This window comes from Salmo trutta, chromosome 5, assembly GCF_901001165.1.
Source record: "Salmo trutta chromosome 5, fSalTru1.1, whole genome shotgun sequence".
Taxonomy (NCBI): Eukaryota; Metazoa; Chordata; class Actinopteri; order Salmoniformes; family Salmonidae; genus Salmo; species Salmo trutta.
Window position 1 is genome coordinate 50,023,399 of NC_042961.1, and position 24,619 is coordinate 50,048,017.

A 24,619-nucleotide genomic window follows, 5' to 3' on the forward strand; every position below is an offset into this window, starting at 1 on the left:
TTACATAGTTAATTACATACATTATCATTATGTCAGAACTCCCCAGCCATTACATAGTTAATTACATACATTATCATTATGTCAGAACTCCCCAGCCATTACATAGTTAATTACATACATTATCATTATGTCAGAACTCCCCAGCCATTACATAGTTAATTACATACATTATCATTATGTCAGAACTCCCCAGCCATTACATAGTTAATTACATACAGTATGATTATGTCAGAACTCCCCAGCCCTTACATAGTTAATTACATACATTATCATTATGTCAGAACTCCCCAGCCCTTACATAGTTAATTACATACATTATCATTATGTCAGAACTCCCCAGGGCTGTCTGTGCAGTAATAATATGGTGCACAACTAATCTATGATTATCAAAAACACACATATTTGGAAGACATGTTGAAACAAGTGCCATGATATAACCAGGTCTTGCTCCGGGCTCCGCTTATGAAAGTCAATCATGAGTTTTATGTCACTCTGTTCTTCTTTTCCTGTCCACTTCCCAGTATTATAACTGTCCGTCAATCATTTAGTCATTCGTTATTCGTTCATTCCACCTACACCTTTGTAATGAAGAGCCTGCTCTATTAGATTTACATCATTCGAATGTCAACGAAGTTGATATCATGTCACATTTAAGTTGCGAAAAGACACGAGGGATGACGCATACCATTATGTATGTTAAGTAGCATGATCGAATCATCCCTCACTATGTAGACACGTAGAGACATGGCAACAACAACAACATCATGAAGAAAGATGCTAAAACGTTGCGTGCTACTGGTTCAATAACTCTTCTCTCTCTCCGTCCCTCCGTCCTTCCTCCCTCCAGTCCCCAGTGAGGAGATGAAGCCCCGCCTGTCGTCCACGGTGTCGTGTGGTAGCGAGGGCGAGAGCAGCAGCAGCCTGAGTGGCTCCCAGATCTACTTCTCCACCAAGGCTCGCCTCTCCTTCAGACACCAGATGGACAGCAACTTCAACGCAGTGGACGCCACCTGCTGAATAGATCAGCCCCGACGTGCCGAGTAGTGTTCATTAGGCATCAAACGGAAGAAATAGGACTGAAATAGGGAGGGAATACCTGGGCTTGTCCCGATAAGAAACGCTCATTTTTGGTTTCCGTTGTGAAACATTTTTGCTACGGTGTACCCTAATGAATACGACCCTGGCTTACAGTGCTGGGAATGACACTTTAGTATCTACTGATCCCTCCTGTCATCATCGCCATCGCCCCAAAATGAACTCTTGCCCCTCCGCTATGACATCCATTATTATAGCTCAACAGAACATAGAATGTAAAGGACTGAGACTGAATCTACTCAGTGGTACCTATGTACACGATGTTCGTTCTCAACTCCCCCTTCAGAAGTGACTGTGAAAAGGATGGACATATCACAGTAGATTGAGTTCTTCGCTAGAGAAATGCTGAATGCACTGCTGGTGTGGCTAGTAGAGATGTAAAAATGTTTACTACATCATTACCAACCAAGTGCATCATTTTGCAAATTCACAACTGCAAATTCAAGTCCTTAAAATACAAGCTGTTGAATATAAGAAAATGATGCGCTCTCAACTTTAAATACGGCCTTTTTGGTTTTTATCCTAACACTATCCTAACTTGCTGAGAAAAACACGGTAACTAGATTTTGATTGGTTTGGCTGATGAAGATACTAATGAGTTTGTGCCTTTTCACCTCTTTTGAACATTTCCTCAATTAAATTCAGTTTGGTGCTGGCTGTCTTCTTCTAGTGCCCTTTTCAACTGGCTGCTTGGAATGAATCTACACTTTATTCATATCTAGAAATGTTAACCTGCAGCTCCTCCAGCTTACGTGCAGCTCTTACCTTTACTTCTGATGGCATCTTATGGGGAACATCAGTGAATGGAGGAGAAAGTCAACAGATTGTTCTGGAAGACATTTCAACAGTGTTTTGGTGCTTTCGTTGGGTTCTACAACCCGCCCTCTAACATTGAACTATTTTCCCTGCTTCACCTAGTTTAAGGATAATAAATACTCATGTTTTTCCACTTCTGTTTTATATATTTTTGTACAAATTGTGAAAATGATTGTACGAGAACATAGCAGCACACATCTGGTGCTACTGTGGTAAGTTTGGAATGAGACATGTATGTGATTCCTAATTACTGTGAAGAAAATATTGATACATTTCCAATGTTAATGTTTTTCTTTTAATCAACGTAAATCAATCAAGATCCCCAAACTAGCCGGTCCTCACTTTGTATAATGTAGTGCTGTTGTCATGGGAACAGACAAAATGTACTAACAAAGTAATACAAAAAAAAGTCTATACTGAAATGTTTTTGGGTGGATTCATTGTGCAGTATGTCTGACTCGCATCATAGAGATCCAGAAATATTCCTTCAACCATATTTATTACAAAATGTTGTAATTGGTACAAAAAAAGACATAAAAAAACAGAAGGCAGTCCATCAGACACTTACTGAGCATTGATCAGTGTTCCCCTCGGCGTCTAAGTTCATACCGTGACCTAACATGTTTATAACAGGACAAGTAGTTGACGACGATGACCCCATGTGAGGCGTTGAGGACCACTCTCTACATGTTCTTGGGTTTGGAGATGACTCCGTCTGGGTAACGTTTCTTGAAGCGAGCCACGACATCAGGGTCCAGGAGGTGAATGCCATCTAACTGATTACCAAGAGTTACCCTGAGAGAGAGAAAAAGAACGCTTAGAAAAAGAAAGAATACTCACATACCTCATTTACAAATTCAATGAACACACACACCACACACACGTACCAGTTGGGTTGGACATTGTGAGGTCTGCCAAAGAGCTCAATCTTCCTGGTACCAGGTGAGAGTCTCTCAATCATTCCATAAATCTCATCTGGCTTGTGGCTGGTGGAACGCACCTGGAGAGAGAGAGAGGTGGTGGGGAGAGAAAGAGGTAGAGACAAAAGACAAGAATGAGAGAGAGCAGGAGAGGGAGAGAGAACAGACAGGGTTGAGTTAAAACATTCTAGGCTCTCGTAGGATTGGAACATCAAATGGATTAATTGTGTTTGACCCCTGACCTCGGCCACGATGACATCACAGTCCAGCCCTCTGTTGAATCCCTGGGGCTGTCCCTTCACGCCCACCTGAGAAGCACATACATATCAATACAACTGTACACACACACACACACACACACACACACACACACACACACACAATAACAGCAAATATACACAACTGACTGCACTACACTGCCCAGAGTCAGATAAGAGGTATGATGGCACATCACACTCACCAAGCAGTGCTCCTTCCCATGATTGAGCCAGTGACCAGTCCTCCCGGTACGGATGATTCTCTGTAACTGGTTGGTCTTCACCCAAATGATCTCATCAACACGCTCATAGCTACGAGAAAAAAAAAACATGGGTAAGACCAACGGTCAGATTACGACTTACTTACTGGTCCCAAAAGGTTGATGAATAAAGACTTACCCCCAAAGACTCAGACATTCTCTACCCAACTCCATAGCCCTAAAATAAATATAGATAGGCATGAAGACTGAACAGCCTATTGAAAAAAGTGAAAGATGTCAATCAAAGCAACAATCAACGTAAACAAAAATCAAGAGTTTATGGCTCGTTATCATATAATTAACCTCTGTCAGACCCTGCATGCCCATTAGCATGCCCTGTTCTTCTGGCAGCTGATTGGTTGAGTAGAAACACACTATTCCACTCATATCTGATTGGTGGCGGTACCTGCCAGTCACCCAGAGGAAGAGGAAGCCGTCGTCCTGGAGGACGGGGATGTGGAGCTTCCTCATCTCATCGTCCGTCAGAGTTCCGTAGGGCAGCTCCATGTGGATGTCCCAGGGAGGGTCGGCCATCACCACAGAGAACTTCCCCAGAATCGACACGTCCAGGACCCGGATGTCACAACAGATCCACTGTGATGGGGGACAAAACCGGATCAGACTGGACTGAACCGCAGCGTCAGTCTGACCACTTCTGGAGGTAACTGACATCACCTATGTAGACAGATTAATTTACCTAATTTCTCCCTTAGGGGAATTACACCATCAGACACATGTACCAAAATAAAAGCCTGTGTCGTAAAAGCCTAGTCTTCCTCCTCCTCTTCATAGGCCTCCCCCCTTTTCCCTTCATGTCCCTCTCCCTCCTCTCTCACTTTATTCCTCCTCTCCCTCACCTGAGAGGGGAACAGTTTCCCCACGTTGCTGTCTTCCTCCCCCTGGTGTAGTCCCACCTCCATGCCCCCAGCCTGGGGCCCCATCAGGCCCCCCTCTGCCTCTGGAGGGGCGTCGATCTCATAGTGCACGTATTTACAGGTGTCCATGTGGAAACAGGTGTTGAGGAAGGAGCAGTCTCCAAGACTCTCGTCTGTATGCTTGTTGATGATGCGTCTGAGAGAAGGGAGAGACGACAGGGCTCAGCCAATACAGCGGGACCAGATAAGATGCTTCAGCCAATTAAAATAGACTGTAAGTGATTAAATGGAGACATACAGCCAATCACAAGGCTGCGGGGCCAGACGGATTACCAGGATGTGTGCTCCGGGCACGTGCTGGCCAACTGGCAGGTGTCTTCACTGACATTTTCAACATGTCCCTGATTGAGTCTGTAATACCAACATGTTTCAAGCAGACCACCATAGTCCCTGTGCCCAAGAACACAAAGGCAACCTGCCTAAATGACTACAGACCCGTAGCACTCACGTCCGTCGCCATGAAGTGCTTTGAAAGGCTGGTAATGGCTCACATAAACACCATTATCCCAGAAACCCTAGACCCACTCCAATTTGCATACCGCCCAAACAGATCCACAGATGATACAATCTCTATTGCACTCCACACTGCCCTTTCCTACCTGGACAAAAGGAACATCTACGTGAGAACGCTATTCATTGACTACAGCTCAGCGTTCAACACCATAGTGCCCTCAAAGCTCATCACTAAGCTAAGGACCCTGGGACTAAACACCTCCCTCAGCAACTGGATCCTGGACTTCCTGACGGGCCGCCCCCAGGTGGTGAGGGTAGTAGCAACACATCTGCCACGCTGATCTTCAACACTGGAGCCCCTCAGGGGTGCATGCTCAGTCCCCTCATGTACTCCCTGTTCACCCACGACTGCATGGCCAGACATGACTCCAACACCATCATTAAGTTTGCAGATGACACAACAGTGGTAGGCCTGATCACCGACAACGACGAGACAGCCTATAGGGAGGTCAGAGACCTGGCCGGGTGGTGCCAGAATAACAACCTATCCCTCAACCTAACCAAACATAAGGAGATGATTGTGGACTACAGGAAAAGGAGGACCGAGCACGCCCCCATTCTCATCGACGGGGCTGCAGTGGAGCAGGTTGAGAGCTTCAAGTTCTTTGGTGTCCACATCACCAACAAACTAGAATGGTCCAAACACACCAAGACAGTCGTGAAGAGAGCACGACAAAGCCTATTCCCCCTCAGGAGACTGAAAAGATTTGGCATGGGTCCTCAGATCCTCAAAAGGTTCTACAGCTGCAACATCGAGAGCATCCTGACTGGTTAAATCACTGCCTGGAACGGCAACTGCTCATAGTGCGTACGGCCCAGCACATCACCGGGGCTAAGCTGTCTGCCCCCCAGGACCTCAACACCAGGCGGTGACAGAGGAAGGCCCTAAAAATTGTCAAAGACCCCAGTCATAGACTGTTCTCTCTACTACCGCATGGCAAGAAATTGTTTTTATTTCTTTACTTATCGATTGTTCACCTAATAACTTTTTTTTTTACTTAAAAATTGCACTGATGGTTAGAGCCTGTAAGTAAGCATTTCACTAAGGTCTACACCTGTTGTATTGGGAACACGTGACAAACTTTGATTTGATAAGGGATGTGATCAGCACAACAACAAAATCAGGAAAAAGGCGTTTTGGGGTTGGGTTAAATGAAATGATGCAAAAAAGTCATCAGCAATACGCTTCCCAAGTGGCGCAGCAGTCTAAGACAATGCATCACAGTGCTAGAGGCGCCACCACTGTCACAACCGGCTGTGATCGGGAGTCCCATAGGGCGGCGCACAAATGGCCCAGCATCGTCCGTGTTAGGGCAGGGTTTGGCCGGATGGGCTTTACACATCTCATCGCGCACTAGGGATTCCTTGAGGCGGCCCGGACACCAGCAGGCTGACCTCGGTGGTCAGTTGAACAGTGTTTCCTCTGACACATTGGTGCGGCTGGCTTCCGGGTTAATCGGGCAGGTGTTAAGTGCGGTTTGGCTGGTCATGTTTCGGAAGACTCACGACTCGACCTTCGCCTCGCGAGCCGGTTGGGGAGTTGCAGCGATGAGACAAGATTGAAATTGGGAAGAAAAAGGGGCTAAAAAAAAGTTATCAAGAATAAAACATATTTGGGAGTGTACTCTTATGGTTGTGTGGCAGCAGTACTGACCGGAAGTGCAGCTTGGTGCAGGGCTGGGGTGTGAACCCAGACCGCGTACACTCCTCTTTGGTCCCGTGGTCACAGAACTCCTGGACCTGAGCACGACCGCGTGAGCGGAACTTCTCAACGATGGACTGCTCTTTAGCTGTGCTGGTGTTCAGAAGCTCTAGGATTTCTCTGCTCATCTATAACACACACACACACACACACACACACACACACACACACACACACACACACACACACGGAAGGAATTTGATTTCGCCATTGACTGTGTGGTTGAAAAACGCATTGAACATTGGGCAGTATAATAAGGTTTGTACTGATATGGTTCAAACTACCCCCAGGGTATCCCCATCTCTTTCCCCTCCCTCTACCAAGGTGTGAATGTACCTTCTTGCTCTGCTGCTCCTTGGTGGACTGCTGGTTCAGGAGGCTCTCTATCTCCATGTCCAGGTGAGACGTCTGCCCCTTACTGGTCCTGCCCTGTTTATCTGCCCCGCCCCTTCCTCCTCCAGCCTTCCAATCAGAGGGCCCGGTCAGCTGGGAGGAGGAAGCCGGTGCCAGGGAGATAGAGGAAGTGGGCGGAGGGGAGGGCGGGCTCTGGAGAGCAGGGGAGGAACCTGGCGGACGTTTATGGTGGGCTTGGTCCTCTGCTTTCCTCTTCCTCTGGCCTAAGGCCCCGCCCCCAATCATGGCCCAGAGTTTTGTGTGGTCCACGGAGATGACGAGCGTTGAGGAAGAAGAGGAGGCCACAGATGGCTGCCGGACTTCGATGAGCTCCTGGGCAGAGAACTTGAGCAGCAGACTCTGGATGCAGCCATGGGTGACAGGCACTTCAGACTGTGGAGGAGAAAATAGAAGTGGAATGAGAGAAAAGGGAAAGGATAGGAAAAGGAATGTGATACAGTTATGGGAACAGTGGCTAATGAGTGACAAAGCGATTATTCATATCCATAGACTTCATAAAATTTGCAATAGCAATCAGCACACACATATACTATCCAGACCTGGGTTAAAATACTATTTTAGGCATTTCAATTACTTTTCAATACATTTCAAAACAACTATTTAGATAACCTTTATTTGAAAAAACAAGTAGTTGAATATTGGAATGTACAGTGAGGGATAAAAGTATTTGATCCCCTGCTGATTTTGTACGTTTGCCCACTGACAAAGAAATTATCAGTCTATAACTTTAATGGTAGGTTTATTTGAACAGTGAGAGACAGAATAACAACAAAAAAATCCAGGAAAACGTATGTCAAAAATGTTATAAATTGATTTGCATTTTAATGAGGGAAAAAAGTATTTGAAAATACTCAAATACACTCCCATGCATTTAACCCAGGTATTTGAAAATAGTATTTTAACTAACTAGATAAATACTATTTGGTTTTTTACAAATAAACATTCAAATAAAAGTAGTTGTTGTTTTGGGCGGTGTATTTGAAAATACTCAAATACACAGACAAAAGTACTTAAATAACAAATACTCAACTCAAATACACATGTATTTGAACCCTGGACACAATTTTATTTTTAGCAAACATTAGATCTTGGTCACAAGGATACACACTCACAGTGTTGAGCTCATCAGTGATGGCCAAGGAGTCAGTGGGCAGTGAGAGGCTCAGGTCCGACAGATAACCCAGGAGTCTCTTCTCTAGTTCAGGGTCCGGGGGACGTTCAGCCTCCTCCTGTGGGGGACTCTGGAGGGCTGGTCCTGGACTCTCACTCCGCGCTGCAGCCCCTTCAGTACTGCTGCCTCCCACCTCTGAGAAAAGAAAACCATAGGTTGTAAATCCCATTAGCAGTAACAGTGCTTATGCAGATTAAGAACTTTGGTCACTAGTTAACGTTATTCGTTAGTATCTGGACCATATAGCTAGGTGTCCACAGACAATGCACAAGTATTGACATTTGCTGAACTTTTTCAACTTTAACCATCAGCATAGAATCAAATACATCTGTGTGTTGAAATCCCTATTGTCTAATCTTATTTCCCCATCCCGCCTCTCTCTAGCTAGCTAACACGTTAGCATAAAGACATACCTGCAGCGAGTTGCGTGGGGTCTTTCCGTCGCCTCTGCAGTCTCTCTCGCAGCGAGTCCAGCTGCTTCTTGTGTGCTTGGATGTTGCTCCATGTATCCGACATTTAGAGTAGGAGCTACCGCGAAAATGAATCGAAAACGGGGCATGCAAGATCACTTAGTTTAGTGGGATAATGTGGCCACCGCTCGCACTGTGTCGGACTAGCAACAACAACGAATGACTGGTTCCCCCTTGTTGTTGGAGGAAACCACCTAGACAGACAAATCCAAAATCTAACAGCTATCTTTTCTTATTGCAAGCAGAATTTTTCCCCTCTCAGAACTCGTTAAAATAAATGTTTTACATAATGTTAGGTCGTGACAACTATAAAGCAATCGATATGTTAAAATAAGCACAAGACGGATGTTTTTTGAAAACGGACACATTTCCGGTTAAAAAAGGGCTAGTTCCGGTTCAGTCTGTTCAACAACAATACGACGTTTGTTGTTAGTTCATTAGCTAGCAATATGCGGTAAAAAAAATAAAAAATAAAAAGACAACAAACTTGAGTTTATTACTTTCAGTAAATAAGAATGATTTAGCAAATAATAGTTTAATATTATCCAGCTACAGCATACCCCTCCAGGCCAGCAGGTGTCGTGTTGTCAATGTACTCTTCTCGAATTCTTCTTCCACCAACCACTGGAAAAGATGGCAGAAGCGGAGACGGATGGTGATCCTGCGACTGACAAAGATGATTTACAGATTTTAAAAGTATTGCAAAATATATTATTATCACTGCATGGAATATATTGCCATAATTAACCTTGCAATTGTAATGGACGTCTTATTTAAACAGTTACTTCCCACCTTTCCTTTGTTGCTAGCTAGCTCTCCAGACTCGTTACTATAACAACTGTCATGTTAATCGACCAAAATATTGTGGTTGATTGTACTGCAAATTTTCTAACCGAGTTGGTTGTCTCTAAATCTGACGAGCCATCAGCTGATTATCGGTTAGTTAACTGTCTAACGTTAGCTTGGCTTGACTGACAATGTCTCTCAATCTTGGCTAGCCAGCTAAATTGGCGCCTGAGACGTCTAGCCATATGCAGCGATAGCTAGCTATCGTGCTGTGTCATCATCCCTCAATGCCAGTGAGCATGCATGCACTCGTGCAAGGAAACCAACAGCATCAAGTGTATTTGCTGCATAGCAACACATTTCAAAATTACATTCTTGTAACCTGATCTGGCTCATCATGATTGCATGCCACGCACCTAGCTAATGTCCTTAACAGGTATCAATAACAATTTCTCTCTTTCTCTCTTTCTGTATCAGGACCTAGTGGATGAGTTATATCATTTTCGGGATCATTACTTTGAGACTCACAGTGTGGAGGATGCAAAGAGGAAACCGAGTGATGTGGCACAGGAGATGGAGAAGACACTAAAGAAGCTGGAGGAGAAAGAAGGTGAGATAACAGAACGTGTTCTGATTTGGTAACCACACATGTAAAAAATAATATACTGAGATTTTGCATGATAGCTTTGTATCCATTTGGCATTTAATGTGTAGCTACAAATCTTTTACCACACTATTCAGTGCTCACAAAGCTTGCCTGACTAGTGAGTGATCTTTTTATGCATTATTAAATCATCAAAGACTTATGGTGACCCTCCATCTCTTCCAATCCAGAGTCATATAAGCACAGTTGTCATCTACCAGCCTGCTGTCTCATGCAGTAGCAATTGAGCCTGCGGACGAGGTTACATAAGCACAGTGCTGACTGAGCTTAGCTTACATACATTTACATTACAGTTATTTAGCAGACACTCTTATCCAGAGCAACTTACAGTAGTGAATGCATACATTTTATACATTTTTTTTGGTACTGGCCCCCCGTGGGAATCGAACCCACAACCCTGGCATTGCACACACCATACTGGCGTTGCAAACACCATGCTCTACCAACTGAGCCACAGGGGAGACATCTTTAAACACACAGCAAAAGTCAATTGACTAAAGCAGTTGTTCCCAAACTGTGGTGGCGCTCCCTCCCGGGCGGCCAGGGGGGGGGTCACCCCCCTCCCCCAAAAAACAACAAAAGTAACTACATTTCAAAATTGGGTAGTGCATCATCAGTTTTTCTCTTGTCATGTCACTCATTGCATACCCTACAGTGCTATTTATAACTCAGAAATGTCCAGATCAACTAGCCCATGTCAGATCATGTTTTTCAGCTAGGTGTTTTAGCCAATAGATTTTGTTGTAATATTCGAGTCACTCAAATATCACACGAATACACATTAGACATGGCAACATGTATGTTAAGCTTTAAAACGGCAACATTTTCTCTACGCCAACAAGAGGGATGTGAACAGTGCTTGTGCCCATAGAAATAGACATGGGGCGCGGGGATGTTCTCCAATGCTGGAAGGGGGGGCCTGAGTGAAAAAGTTTGGGAACCCCTAGACTAGAGAATCATCTCTTTGTCGTCCCTTCGTCTCCTCCAGAGTCGTATAAGCACACTGCTGAGTTCCTGCTGCTGCGGGGCCGCTCCCTGGGGGTGGCTCCGGAGTTTAGCACCACCGCCGGGGAGTGCCTGTCCCGGGCCGTGAAGCTGGAGCCTGGACTAGTGGAGGGCTGGAACACACTGGGGGAGCAGTACTGGAAGAAAGGAGACCTGACCACCGCTAAGACCTGCTTCACTGGAGCCCTGCAGCAGGTTAGCAATAAGAACACAGTAATCATGTGCTTTATTTGCATAGCTGGGCTTTTAATTCACAGACAGCATGAGTCACAAAGCTCTTCAGGTTAACTGGAGAGTGGTGTTGGTGCCGTGGTACTGTTGTTGTGTTGAGATCAAGGTATGCAGTAGAACCTTACTGATCAAGAATAGAATTCATGTAAAGTGTTCAGAACTTGTTATAGGTCTACATAAACAACAGCTGTTTATCACATCCTTTCAAGCCATAACTCTACCTCCCATTGTGTGCACCTTCCTTTGTCTCTTTCTACCTTTATTTTGTTTACCCTGGTCTGTTTTATTCTCTATTGCTACATCATAGAAATTGAACTACCCCCAAACCAATATCCAATTATTATTATTTTTAATGAGTGGGGTAGTCTCTGGCATACATGGTTGCTGGGGTCAACAGCTGTAACCGCTAGACCAAAAAGGCGATAATATCCTAATATTATCGCGATCACATCTCTTTTCTCCCTCCGTCCCAGAGTAAGAACAAAGTATCTCTGCGTAGTCTGTCCATGGTGCTGAGGCAGCTGCCAGGAGGGGGCGGTGATGAGCAGGGGAAGAGGGTGCTGGAGAGCGTGGCCATGGCCAGGCAGGCTGTACAGCTGGACGTCACCGACGGCACCTCCTGGTGTGAGTATGATGGATAGTCTCATAGCAGATTCATATTTTACAGTGGTTATGAGTTCAGAGAATTAAAGTGTGGGGGACACGGCCAGGGTTACTGGGGGTGGAGTATGCATACAGTTACATATGTTGTGTGAATAGGTTTGGCTGTAATTCAGGATCTCCAAAGAGAGGATAGAAGAACGTACTATCCACTCATAGTACTGCATATGAGTGGATAGTGGATGATGTATTGATGAATGTTGGCAGACATCCTGGGGAACGCCTACATCTCCCTCTTCTTCACCTGTAGACAGAATCCACAGATGTCTCAGCAGGCTCTGAGTGCCTATGCACAGGCTGTGAGTACACACACACATACCAAACTCAGTTGTGTTTACAAAGCCTGACAGGATAGTATGAGTGGGTCAATTAGAATTGTGTGCAATAATCACTGTTAAGCACTATATAATTCCTTCCCTCCTCTGTTCTCTCTCCCAGGAGAAAGTGGACCGAACAGCAACCTCCAACCCCGATCTGCACTTCAATAGAGCCACGGTAAAACATTATCGTTGGCATATTCTGATATGATTCTTATAATATGCGTGTGGTAAATTACTTCAATAATTCCATTACACAGAAAAATGCATATAAAAGTAAACTGAAGCTAATGATCCATGCCTGTGTCTAACCCCTCCAGTTGTTTCAGTATGAGGAGATGTTTGGGTCTGCCCTGGGCGGGTACAGTCGCGCTGCGGCCCTGGACCCTGCGTGGGAGGATCCTCCAGAGAGGGAGAGGCAGCTGCTGGAATACCTGGTGAAACTCACAGCACTCACAGAGAACAAGGTAGGAACAGGAGAACCCTCCCACATACACACACACATACATTTACACACACACACATTCATATAGATAAACTGCACAGGGCACATTAGTCTCCATTCTACATCTATCAGCAGTTCATGTGATCTGTATAGGATATAAACTTAATAAAATATACAAACACATTTCTTGTCAACTCCAGCACTAATGCAAATGTGTATCAGATAGAATTATAAATCAGCAGTAGGTGACAGCAGAGTCCTATGGTTTTCCACTGATAACAGTGTACCACTCTTTTTCTGTCACCCCTTCAGGGGAAGGTGAAGGCCCGGCGCCTGCGGACGATGCTCTCCAACCTCAGCCCGTTGGCCCTGGGGCCGTGCTCCTCCCCTCAGTTCCGTTCCCCCGCAGGCCGCGTTGGGAGCCTGGAGCCCCGGACCCTGTCTGCCCTGACACACGGCCACAACGCTGGGGTGGCTGCCCTGGGAAAGGTGGTGTTCAGCCTGGCCTCAGAGGGACGCATGGCCTTGTGAGTTCCCCTTCCTCTAGTGTTAGACTACTATATGGAATATGGAGTCTACATACAGTTTACATACACCTTAGCCAAATACATTTAAACTCGGTTTTTCACAATTACTGACATTTAATCCTAGTAAAAATTCCCTGTCTTAGGTCAGTTAGGATCACCGCTTTATTTTAAGAATGTGAAATGTCAGAATAATAGTAGAGAGAATTATTTCAGCTTTTATTTCTTTCATCACATTCCCAGTGGGTCAGAAGTTTACATACACTCAATTAGTATTTGGTAGCATTGCCTTTAAATTGTTTAATTTGGGTCAAACGTTTCGGGTAGCCTTCCACAAGCTTTGCACAATAAGTTGGGTGAATTCTGGCCCATTCCTCCTGACAGAGCTGGTGTAACTGAGTTGGGTTTGTAGGCCTCCTTGCTCGCACATGCTTTTTCAGTTCTGCCCACACATTTTCTATAGGATTGTGGTCAGGGCTTTGTGATGGCCACTCCAATACCTTGACTTTGTTGTCCTTAAGCCATTTTGCCACAACTTTGGAAGTATGCTTGGGGTCATTGTCCATTTGGAAGACCCATTTGCGACCAAGCTTTAACTTCCTGACTAATGTCTTGATGTTGCTTCAATATATCCACATCATTTTCCTGCCTCATGATGCCATCTATTTTGTGAAGTGCACCAGCCCTCCTGCAGCAAAGCACCCCCACAACATGATGCTGCCACTCCCGTGCTTCACGGTTGGGATGGTGTTCTTCGGCTTGCAAGCCTCCCCCTTTTTCCTCCAAATGTAACGATGGTCATTATGGCCAAACAGTTCTATTTTTGTTTCATCAGACCAGAGGACATTTCTCCAAAAAAGTACAATCTTTGTCCCCAGGTGCAGTTGCAAACCATAGTCTGACTTTTTTTATGGCGGTTTTGGAGCAGTGGCTTCTTCCTTGCTGAGCGGCCTTTCAGGTTATGTCGATATAGGACTCGTTTTACTGTGGATATAGATACTTTTGTACCTGTTTTCTCCAGCATCTTCACAAGGTCCTTTGCTGCTGTTCTGGGATTGATTTGCACTTTTCGCACCAAAGTATGTTCATCTCTAGGAGACAGAACGCGTCTCCTTCCTGAGCGGTATTTTTTATTTATTTATTTATTTCACCTTTATTTAACCAGGTAGGCTAGTTGAGAACAAGTTCTCATTTACAACTGCGACCTGGCCAAGATAAAGCAAAGCAGTGCGACGCGAACAACAACAACAGAGTTACACATGGAATAAACAAACTTACAGTCAATAACACAATAGAAAAAAAGTCTATATACAGTGTGTGCAAATGAGGTAAGATAAGGGAGGTAAGGCAATAAATAGGCCATCGTGGAGAAATAATTACAATTGAGCAATTAAACACTGGGGTGATAGATGTGCAGAAGATGAATGTGCAAGTAGAGATACTGGGGTGCGAGGAGATGGGCTATGGGCTATTTACAGATGGGCTGTGTACAGGTGCAGTGATCTGTGAGCTGCTCTGACAGCTGGTGCTTAAAGTTAGTGAGGGAGATATGAGTCTCCAGCTTCAGTGATTTTTGCAGTTCGTTCCAGTCATTGGCAGCAGAGAACTGGAAGGAAAGGCGGCCAAAGCAGGAATTGGCTTTGGGGGTGACCAGTGAAATATACCTGCTGGAGCGCGTGCTAAGGGTGGGTGCTGCTATGGTGACCAGTGAACTGAGATAAGGCGGGGCTTTACCTAGCAAAGTCTTATAGGTGACCTGGAGCCAGGTAGTTTGGTGACGAATATAAAGCGAGGGCCAGCCAACGAGAGCATACAGGTTGCAGTGGTGGGTAGTATATGGGGCTTTGGTGACAAAACGGATGGCACACTGTGTACATTGAGTACAGTCATGGCCAAAAGTTTTGAGAAGGACACAAATATTCATTTTCACAAAGTCTGGTGCCTCAGTTTGTATGATGGCAATTTGTATATACTCCAGAATGTAATGAAGAGTGATCCGATGAATTGCAATTAATTGCAAAGTCCATATTTGCCATGCAAATGAACTGAATCCCCCAAAAAACATTTCCACTGCATTTCATCCCTGCCACAAAAGGACCAGCTGACATCATGTCAGTGATTCTCTCGTTAACACAGGTGTGAGTGTTGACGAGGACAAGGCTGGAGATCACTCTGTCATGCTGATTGAGTTCGAATAACAGACTGGAAGCTTCAAAAGGAGGGTGGTGCTTGGAATCATTGTTCTTCCTCTGTCAATCATGGCTACCTGCAAGGAAACAAAAGCCGTCATCATTGCTTTTCACAAAAAGGGCTTCACAGGCAAGGATATTGCTGCCAGTAAGATTGCACCTAAATCAACCATTTATCGGATCATCAAGAACTTCAAGGAGAGCAGTTCAATTGTTGTGAAGAAGGCTTCAGGGCGCCCAAGAATGTCCAGCAAGTGCCAGGACCGTCTCCTAAAGTTGATTCAGCTGCGGGATCGGGGCACCACCAGTACAGAGCTTGCTCAGGAATGGCAGCAGGCAGGTGTGACTGCATCTGCACGCACAGTGAGGCGAAGACTTTTGGAGTATGGCCTGTTGTCAAGAAGGGCAGCAAAGAAGCCACTTCTCTCCAGGAATAACATCAGGGACAGACTGATATTCTGCAAAAGGTACAGGGATTGGACTGCTGAGGACTGCGGTAAAGTCATTTTCTCTGATGAATCCCCTTTCCGATTGTTTGGGGCATCCGGAAAAAAGCTTGTCCGGAGAAGACAAGGTGAGCGCTACCATAAATGCTGTGTCATGCCAGCAGTAAAGCATCCTGAGACCATTCATGTGTGGGGTTGCCTCTCAGCCAAGGGAGTGGGCTCACTCACAATTTTGCCTAAGAACACAGCCATGAATAAAGAATGGTACCAACACATCCTCCGAGAGAAACTTTTCCCAACCATCCAGGAACAGTTGGGTGACGAACAATGCCTTTTCCAGCATGATGGAGCACTTTGCCATAAGGCAAAAGTGATAACTAAGTGGCTCGGGGAACAAAACATTGATATTTTGGGTCCATGGTCAGGAAACTCCCCAGACCTTAATCCCATTGAGAACTTGTGGTCAATCCTCAAGAGGCGGGTGGAAAAACAAAAACCCACAAATTCTGACAAACTCCAAGCATTGATTATGCTAGAATGGTCTGCCATCATTCAGGATGTGGCCCAGAAGTTAATTGACAGCATGCCAGGGCGGATTGCAGAAGTCTTGAAAAAGAAGGGTCAACACTGCAAATATTGACTCTTTGCATCATCTTCATGTAATTGTCAATAAAAGCCTTTGACACTTATGAAATGCTTGTAATTATACTTCAGTATTCCATAGTAACATCTGACAAAAATATCTAAAGACACTGAAGCAGCAAACTGAAGCAGCAAACTTTGTGTCATTCTTTGTGTCATTCTCAAAACTTTTGGCCACGACTGTAGAGTGTTTGAGGCTATTTTGTAAATGACATCGCCGAAGTCAAGGATCGGTAGGATAGTCAGTTTTACGAGGGTATGTTTGGCAGAATGAGTGAAGGATGCTTTGTTGCGAAATAGGAAGCCGATTCTAGATTTAATTATGGATTGGATATGCTTAATGTGAGTCTGGAAGGAGAGTTTACAGTCTAACCAGACACCTAGGTATTTGTAGATGTCCACATATTCTAAGTCAGAACCGTTCAGAGTAGTGATGTTGGACGGGCGGGCAGGTGTGGGCAGCGAACGGTTGAAGAGCATGCATTTAGTTTTACTTGCATTTAAGAGCAGTTGGAGCCCAAGGAAGGAGAGTTGTATGGCATTGAAGCTCGTCTGGAGGTTAGTTAACACAGTGTCCAAAGTAGGGCCAGAGGTATACAGAATGGTATCGTCTGCGTAGAGGTGGATCAGAGAATCACCAGCAGCAAGAGCGACATCATTGATGTATACAGAGAAAAGAGTCAGCCCAAGAATTGAACCCTGTGGCACCCCCATAGAGACTGCCAGAGGTCCGGAAAACAGGCCTTCCGATTTGACACACTGAACTCTGTTTGCGAAGTAGTTGGAGAACCAGGCGAGGCAGTCATTTGAGAAACCAAGGCTTTTGAGTCTGCCGATAAGAATGTGGTGATTGACAGAGTCGAAAGCAGGTATGACAGCTGCGTGGTCCCATGGTGTTTATACTTGCGTACTATTGTTTGCACAGATGAACGTGGTACCTTCAGGCGTTTGGAAATTGCCCCCAAGGATGAACCAGACTTGTGGAGGTCTAGAATCTTTTTTCTGAGGTCTTGGCTGATTTCTTTTGATTTTCCCGTGATGTCAAGCAGAGGCACTGAGTTTGAAGGTAGGCCTTGAAATACATCCACAGATACATCTCCAATTGACTCAAATTATGTCAATTGGCCATTCAGAAGCTTCTAAAGCCATTACATAATTTTCTGGAATTTTCCAAGCTGTTTAAAGGCACAGTCAACTTAGTGTATGTAAACTTCTGACCCACTGGAATTGTGGTACAGTGAATTATAAGTGAAATAATCTGTCTGAAAACAATTGTTGGAAAAACTACTTGTGTCATGCATAAAGTAGATGTCCTAACCAACTTCCCAAAACGATAGTTTGTTAACAAGAAATTTGTGGAGTGGTTGAAAAACAAATTTTAATGACTCCAACTTAAGTGTATGTAAACTTCCGACTTCAACTGTACCTTTTTCTGCATGTTTTGGATGATGGAAGTAAGTTGCTGTCTACATGCCCCTTTGTTTGAAGGTGTATGAACTGAAGGGCTATAATACTGTATGTTTTGCCTTGCTGGGGTACATTTGCTATGGTTGATTGACAGTGATATGATACTGTGTCTCTCTCTGTCTCCCAGTACGTTTGGCATGGTGGACAGTGAGGAAACGTGCTGCGTGGTCATGGTCTATAACACAGCAGACAACTGGGGAGTTCTGATTGGAGACTCTGTGGTCATCCCGGAGCCCCAGGTCAAACGCCACAGTGTAGCACACAACGACCAGGTTAGTGTGTCTTTCTCTACAGCTTACATGGATCTTTACACACTTTTAACTTACAATTACATCACAATCATTGTATCTACTTTAGCTGAATGCACTGATTTTAGGTGTCTCTGAATCTGAGTGTCCTCTAAATGTGATTGTGGGGACACCCTCATAACTCGAGTGAGATAAAAAAAAAAAAATTAGCTCTACTGTGATTTTGACAGAGCATGGCCTAACGGTCCAAGTCTCAGGCCCTGGGAAGGAAAATTTTAAAGGCCCATCTCCTGGCTTCGTAGGGGAAATGCTGCAGTTTAAGCTAATATCCTGTAATTCTACATATTTTGCCATGAGACAGAGAAAAAACTTAGCAGTTTTAAAGCTTAAATGACAGTGTATTTATGTTTTAATACATTTTTATTTGGGGAGGGGGCAATACAGGAAGTATTGAACTGAAAACATGTATAATTGGTGGAGTACTGTAGATACCAATATCCCTGTGAGCCTTCCAAGCCCGTGTTGGCCAGGGTTAAGAACAAAAATTGGAGATTTAATAATATTACATCATCTAAACTTATTCCAATGATCCCTTGGCCAAAATGTTTAAACTGTTTTTTTCATCATATTCATAAAAAATCAAAATATATATATATATATATATAATGTGTGCATACATAGCCAAAGACAGACTCCCTCTGTTAGACTTAATTATCAAAACTGACATCACTTGAACTCCACCAAGGCTACTACAGATCAAGGTGGTCTCTTCATTTCTGATTTTCACAATCTATTATCTCTCCTCTCTCCTGGCCCTGCTGTAGACGTTTGACTTCCGCAGTATACGAGTGGACTCCCCTCTGCTCCTCATCGTCAACGGCAAGAGACAGAACGTCCAGGCTCAAACTGCAGCCTCAGTCAGCTACAAGCCCCAGAGCGAATGAGAGAAGGGGGGATGATAGAGGGAGTGGGGGCAGACAGACAGGGAGCCAGGAAGGAGCGTGAAGAGCCTGTGTGCCTGTATTTTTTTTATGTCTTAGTTTTGTAAATAGTAGATCCTTGTTCGTAAATGGTCTTTAGGAATACACTGTTTGTACATATTTAGAAATATTTGTGGTTGTATTTTGTTAAAGTGGGAGGGAGGCTGGGGGATTTTGTAAATTACTGACTACTAATATGATAATTAATTGTGGTGAAGATGGTGTCAGACATGGGTTCAAGACATTAAAACAAACAGGTCTCCAACTTTTGCTTTGTCATTAGTTTATGTAGTTGATCATCTTTCACCATGATGTTAGTCAAACCTTCCATAGTGAAAAAGAACACTCACGCTCGCTGCCTATCCGAATTCGGAAACGTTTCACTTTTGAATGTCGATCTCTGTAGCTAGCTAGTCAATACATAGTGAACGGTGCCCAGACGAGGCAACTTTTTCTGAGCCAGTCGAAAGCACGCATCAACGTCATTATTATTATTATTTATTTATTTAACCTTTATTTAACTGGACATACTGTATCATATCCAAGTAAATGCCAATACAAAAAAAGCTCAAACAAAGGAAAATGCAGCTATTGTACTGTCATTCCCAGTTCAATGTTTGACGTGGCTGAGTTAGTTGAAGTTGGCTAGCTAGCTAGCAAGTGACAACAACGTTATCTAGCCTGCATAGCAACCATTTTGTTTAGAAATTAAGACCAGTCCTTTTGCATAGCAACTTTGCAAAAAGATTTACGTTTAAACGACTGGTTTGCGTCTGTCGCAATATGACCAACATAACAACCACATTTTTGTCCGGACTATATTATATCTCTTCTGCTGGAAGAATTAAATTGGATGAATTGATTTACACCATTTACCTGTGACTGTATTCATGATACAGCACTGCTTCTTGTGCCTTATTGCTTAAATGCAGACGGGTACCAAACCAACATTGTCTCAGTATTAGAATCAAAATTAGTCTTCTATTAATTCTAATCCTGGAATTTCAAATTCTAGAATTCTAATTCAAGTCTCAGTCATTTTTGAGTAAGGCCCCTCCCTGTCTCTGGCAGGAGAGCTTAACTGGAAGAAGGTCTTGGCTCCAGGGAGAAGAGGCGCATGTCTCCCTCGGGCTCATGCCCAAGAATGGAGGACTCCTCGGGGGGGAGGGCTTTCTAATCACCCCTGGGAAACAGGTGGGAGGTGGTAAACTGAAGCAATTTTTGTCAAGTTGATTTTCCCCTTTCATAGACAGTACACTAATTATGCCCTGTTTTGTCTCAACCTCGTCTCAAATTGCTTTCTCTGTCTTGTACTCTTTGTATTGTGTACCCACTCTTCTCTATACATTCTCCACTATGTCTTCATTACAAATCCTAACTTGAGATCCGCTTGCACAAGTTCATTTAACTCTTGTAAGGACAACAGTGCCTGAATTCATGTGAAAGCCTGAGTATTTTTACATACTGGTTTGTAGTTATGTTTCAGGCCTATAGGAAATCACTATCTCCCTCTTGGATTTTCCCTCCCTCTCTCTAACCTGTGTTTAACTCTGTGGGTCCTGGCTGGCATGGTGTCTGTCCCCCACCACCATATTGCGCAGTCTCAGCGAGTCATTGAGCCCCTGTAACTTCTGGTACGGCCTGTTCCTCTCCATCAGACGCTCTGACACCTCACTGTTCTTCCTCTTGTACTCAATCACCTGGAAAAGACAAGGGAATTGAGAGGGATACCAGGGAGGTGGAGGGAGGAGACTGCGTGAATCAGGCCTTTGTGTTTGAATTGCTGCAAAAGAAACCACTACTAAAGGACACCAATAATAACAGGAGACTTGCTTGGGCCAAGAAACACGAGCAATGGACATTAGACCAGTGGAAATCTGTCCTTTGGTCTGATGAGTCCAAATTTGATATTTTTGGTTTCAACCGCCGTGTCTTTGTGGGATGCAGAGTAGGTGAACGGATGATCTCCACCATGAAGCGTGGAAGAGGAGGTGTGATGGGGTGCTTTGCTGGTGATACTGTCAGTGATTTATTTAGAATTCAAGGCACACTTAACCAGCATGGCTACCACAGCATTCTGCAGCGATGCGCCATCCCATCTGGTTTGCACTTATTTGGGACTATCATTTGTTTTTCAACAGGACAATTACCCAAAAACACACCTCCAGGCTGGCCTCCCGAGTGGCGCAGCGGTCTAAGGCACTACATCGCAGTGCTAGAGGCGTCACTACAGACCCGGGTTTGATCCCGGGTTGTATCACAACCGGCCGTGATCGGGAGTCCCATAGGGCGGAGCACAATTGGCCCAGTGGCGTCCGGGTTAGGGAGGGTTTGGCCGGAGTAGGCCGTCATTGTAAATAAGAATTTGTTCTTAATTGACTTGCCAAGTTTTACAAAAATAAAGGCTGTGTAAGGGCTATTTGAACAAGGAGAGTGATGGAGTGCTGCATCAGATGATCTGAACTCCACAATCACCCAACCTCAACCCAATTGAGATGGTTTGGGATGAGTTTGACTGCAGAGTGAAGAAAAAGCAGCCAACAAGTGCTCAGCATATGTGGGAACTCCTTCAAGACTGTTGGAAAAGCATTCCTCATGAAGCTGGTTGATAGAATGCAAAGCTGTCATCAAGGCAAAGGGTGGTTGCTTTGAAGAACCTCAAGTATAACATTTATTTTGATTTGTTTAACACTTTTTTGGTTACTACATGATTCCATATGCGTTATTTCAAAGTTTGATGTCTTCACTAGAAAAACCCTTGAATGAGTAGGTGTGTCCAAACTTTTGACTGGTACTGTATATGCAGGGACTAAGGAAAGTATTCAGACCCCTTGACTTTTTCCACATTTTGTTACGTTACAGCCTTTGAAATGGATTAAATCGATTTTTCCCCTCATCAATCTACACACAATACCCCATAATGACGAACAAAAACAGGTTCAGAAATGGGAGACTGAAATATCACATTTAAATAAGTATTCAAACCCTTTGCTATGTACTTTGTTGAAGCACATTTGGCGGTGATTAAAGCATCGAGTGTTCTTGGGTATGACGTTACAAGCTTGTCACACCTGTATTTGGGGAGTTTCTCCCATTTTTCTCTGCAGATCCTCTCAAGCTCTGTCTGGTTGGATGTGGAGCATCGCTGTACAGCTATTTTCAGGTCTCTCCAGAGATGTTCGTTCGGGTTCAAGTCCAGGCTCTGGCTGGGCCACTCAAGGACTTTCAGAGACGTGTCCCGAAGCCACTCCTGTGTTGTCTTGGCTGTGTGCTCAGGGTCGTTGTCCTGTTGGAAATTGAACCATCGCCACAGTCTGAGGTCCTGAGCACTCTGGAGCAGGTTTTCATCAAGGATCTCTCTGTACTTTGATTCGTTCATCTTTCCCTCCATCCTGACAAGTCTCCCAGTCCCTGCCGATAAAAAACATCCCCACAGCATGATGCTGCCACCACCATGCTTCACTGTAGGGATGGTGCCAGGTTTCTTCCAGGCGTGACGCTTGGCATTCAGGCCAAAGAGTTCAATCTTGGTTTCATCAAACCAGAGAATCTTGTTTCTCATGGTCTGAGAGCCTTTAGGTGCCTTTTAGCAAACTCCAAGCGGGCTGTCATGTGCATTTTTACTGCGGAGTGGCTTCCGTCCGGCCACTCTATCACAAAGTCCTGATTGGTGGAGCGCTGAAGAGATGGGACAAATTTCCACAGAGTAACTCTGGAGCACTGTCAGAGTGACCATCGGGTTCTTGGTCACCTCCCTGACCAAGGCCCTTCTCCCCCGATTTCTCAGTTTGGCCGGGCGGCCAGCTCTGGGAAAAGTCTTGGTGGTTCCAAACTTCTTCCATTTAAGAATGATGGAGGCCACTGTGTTCTTGGGGACCTTCAATTCTGCAGAAATGTTTTGGTACCCTTTCCCAGATCTGTGCCTCAACACAATCCTGTCTCTGAACTCTAAGGACAATTCCTTTGAATTCATGGCTTGGTTTTTGCTCTGACATGCACTGTCAACTGTGGGACCTTATATAAACAGGTGTGTGCCTTTCCAAATCATGTCCAATCAATTGAATTTACCACAGGTGGACTCCAATCAAGTTGTAGAAACATCTCAAGTATGATCAATGGAAACAGGATGCACCTGAGCTCAATTTCAAATCTCATAACAAAGCGTCTGAATGCAAATAAGGTATTTCTGTGTTGTTTTTTTATACATTTGCAAAAATCGGTTTGTCATTATGGTATTGGTATAGATTAATACTTTTTATTTATTTAATCAATTTTAGAATAATGCTGTAACTTAACAAAATGTGGAAAAAGTCAAGGGGGTCTGAATACTTTCTGAATGCACTGTATATATGGGGGATTGGAAATGATGCAGACAATTACATTTTTTTATTTTGTATTTTATTTAACTAGGCAAGTCCGTTAAGAACCAATTCTTATTTACAATGACGGCCTACCAAAAGGCAAAAGGCCTTCTGTGGGACGGGGGCCTGGGATTAAAAAATAAATACTATATAAATATAGGACAAAACACACATCACAACAAGAGAGTCAACACAACACTACATAAAGAGAGACCTAAGACAACAACATAGCAAGGCAGAAACACATGACATCACAGCATGGTAGCAACACAACATGACAATAACATGGTCGCAACACAACATGGTAGTAGCACAAAACATGGTACAAACATTATTGGGCACAGACAACAGCACAACGGACAAGAAGGGAGAGACAACAATACATCACACAAAGCAGCCACAACTGTCAGTAAGAGTGTCAATGATTGAGTCTTTTAACGAAGAGATTGAGATAAAACTGTCCAGTTTGAGTGTTTGTTGCAGCTCGTTCCAGTTGCTAGCTGCAGCGAACTGAAAGAGGAGCGACCCAGGGATGTGTGTGATTTGGGGACCTTTAACAGAATGTGACTGGCAGAACGGGTGTTGTATGTGAAGGATGAGGGCTGCAGTAGATATCTCAGATAAGGGGGAGTGAGGCCTAAGAGGGTTTTATAAATAAACAACATTGATGGAAGCTACAATCTATCTGCAGTATTAAAGCTGATCTACCCCCTAAAAAATAAAAAAATAAAAAACTACAACTCTATAAACTCTCGTTGTGCATGTCAGTCACTGGGTTTAGCTAACTTACCTGTTTCAATGGCTGAAACAGGTACATTCTGATTGGCTAGCTAGTCATTTTAAGGGAACAATCAAATAGGCCCTTTATATAAGAAAATAGAAAATACAAAAGTTTTTAGACTTTTATGTAGTAGTACTAAATGAACAAAAAGTAATACAATTGTATTAATAATAAAAAGGATTAGCTTTGTGAAGGAAAATGTTATGTTTGTGCTCTTCTAATAACCAATTTGACTGGGTTCATGCAACTGACTGATTGATTGTGCTTCGGAGGAATCCTCACTCTCAGTATTAGCAATTTGGCAGTATGCCCAGAACATT

At 44.1% G+C, this 24,619-nt stretch overlaps 2 protein-coding genes across 2 annotated transcripts; one reads left to right on the top strand and one right to left on the bottom strand.

Moving 5' to 3' along the window:
- Window positions 1-2,393: 2,393 nt before the first annotated feature.
- mettl3 (methyltransferase like 3) lies at window positions 2,394-8,898 on the bottom strand. The gene is made up of 11 exons (XM_029754023.1): window positions 8,497-8,898; window positions 8,025-8,218; window positions 6,835-7,284; window positions 6,451-6,626; window positions 4,206-4,419; window positions 3,755-3,942; window positions 3,488-3,526; window positions 3,292-3,400; window positions 3,074-3,139; window positions 2,799-2,911; window positions 2,394-2,706 (listed from the first exon to the last, which is right to left on the bottom strand). The coding sequence occupies exons 1-11, from the start codon at window positions 8,597-8,599 to the stop codon at window positions 2,595-2,597; spliced, it is 1,764 nt and encodes a 587-aa protein (XP_029609883.1). The 5' UTR covers window positions 8,600-8,898; the 3' UTR covers window positions 2,394-2,594.
- A 207-nt stretch (window positions 8,899-9,105) lies between these two features.
- Window positions 9,106-19,422, top strand: LOC115194376 (tetratricopeptide repeat protein 5). The gene is made up of 10 exons (XM_029754025.1): window positions 9,106-9,249; window positions 9,817-9,949; window positions 10,992-11,203; window positions 11,713-11,863; window positions 12,107-12,198; window positions 12,338-12,394; window positions 12,537-12,683; window positions 12,974-13,188; window positions 18,057-18,201; window positions 19,002-19,422. Exons 1-10 carry the CDS (start codon window positions 9,187-9,189, stop codon window positions 19,119-19,121), a joined length of 1,335 nt encoding a protein of 444 aa, XP_029609885.1. The 5' UTR covers window positions 9,106-9,186; the 3' UTR covers window positions 19,122-19,422.
- Window positions 19,423-24,619: the final 5,197 nt, after the last annotated feature.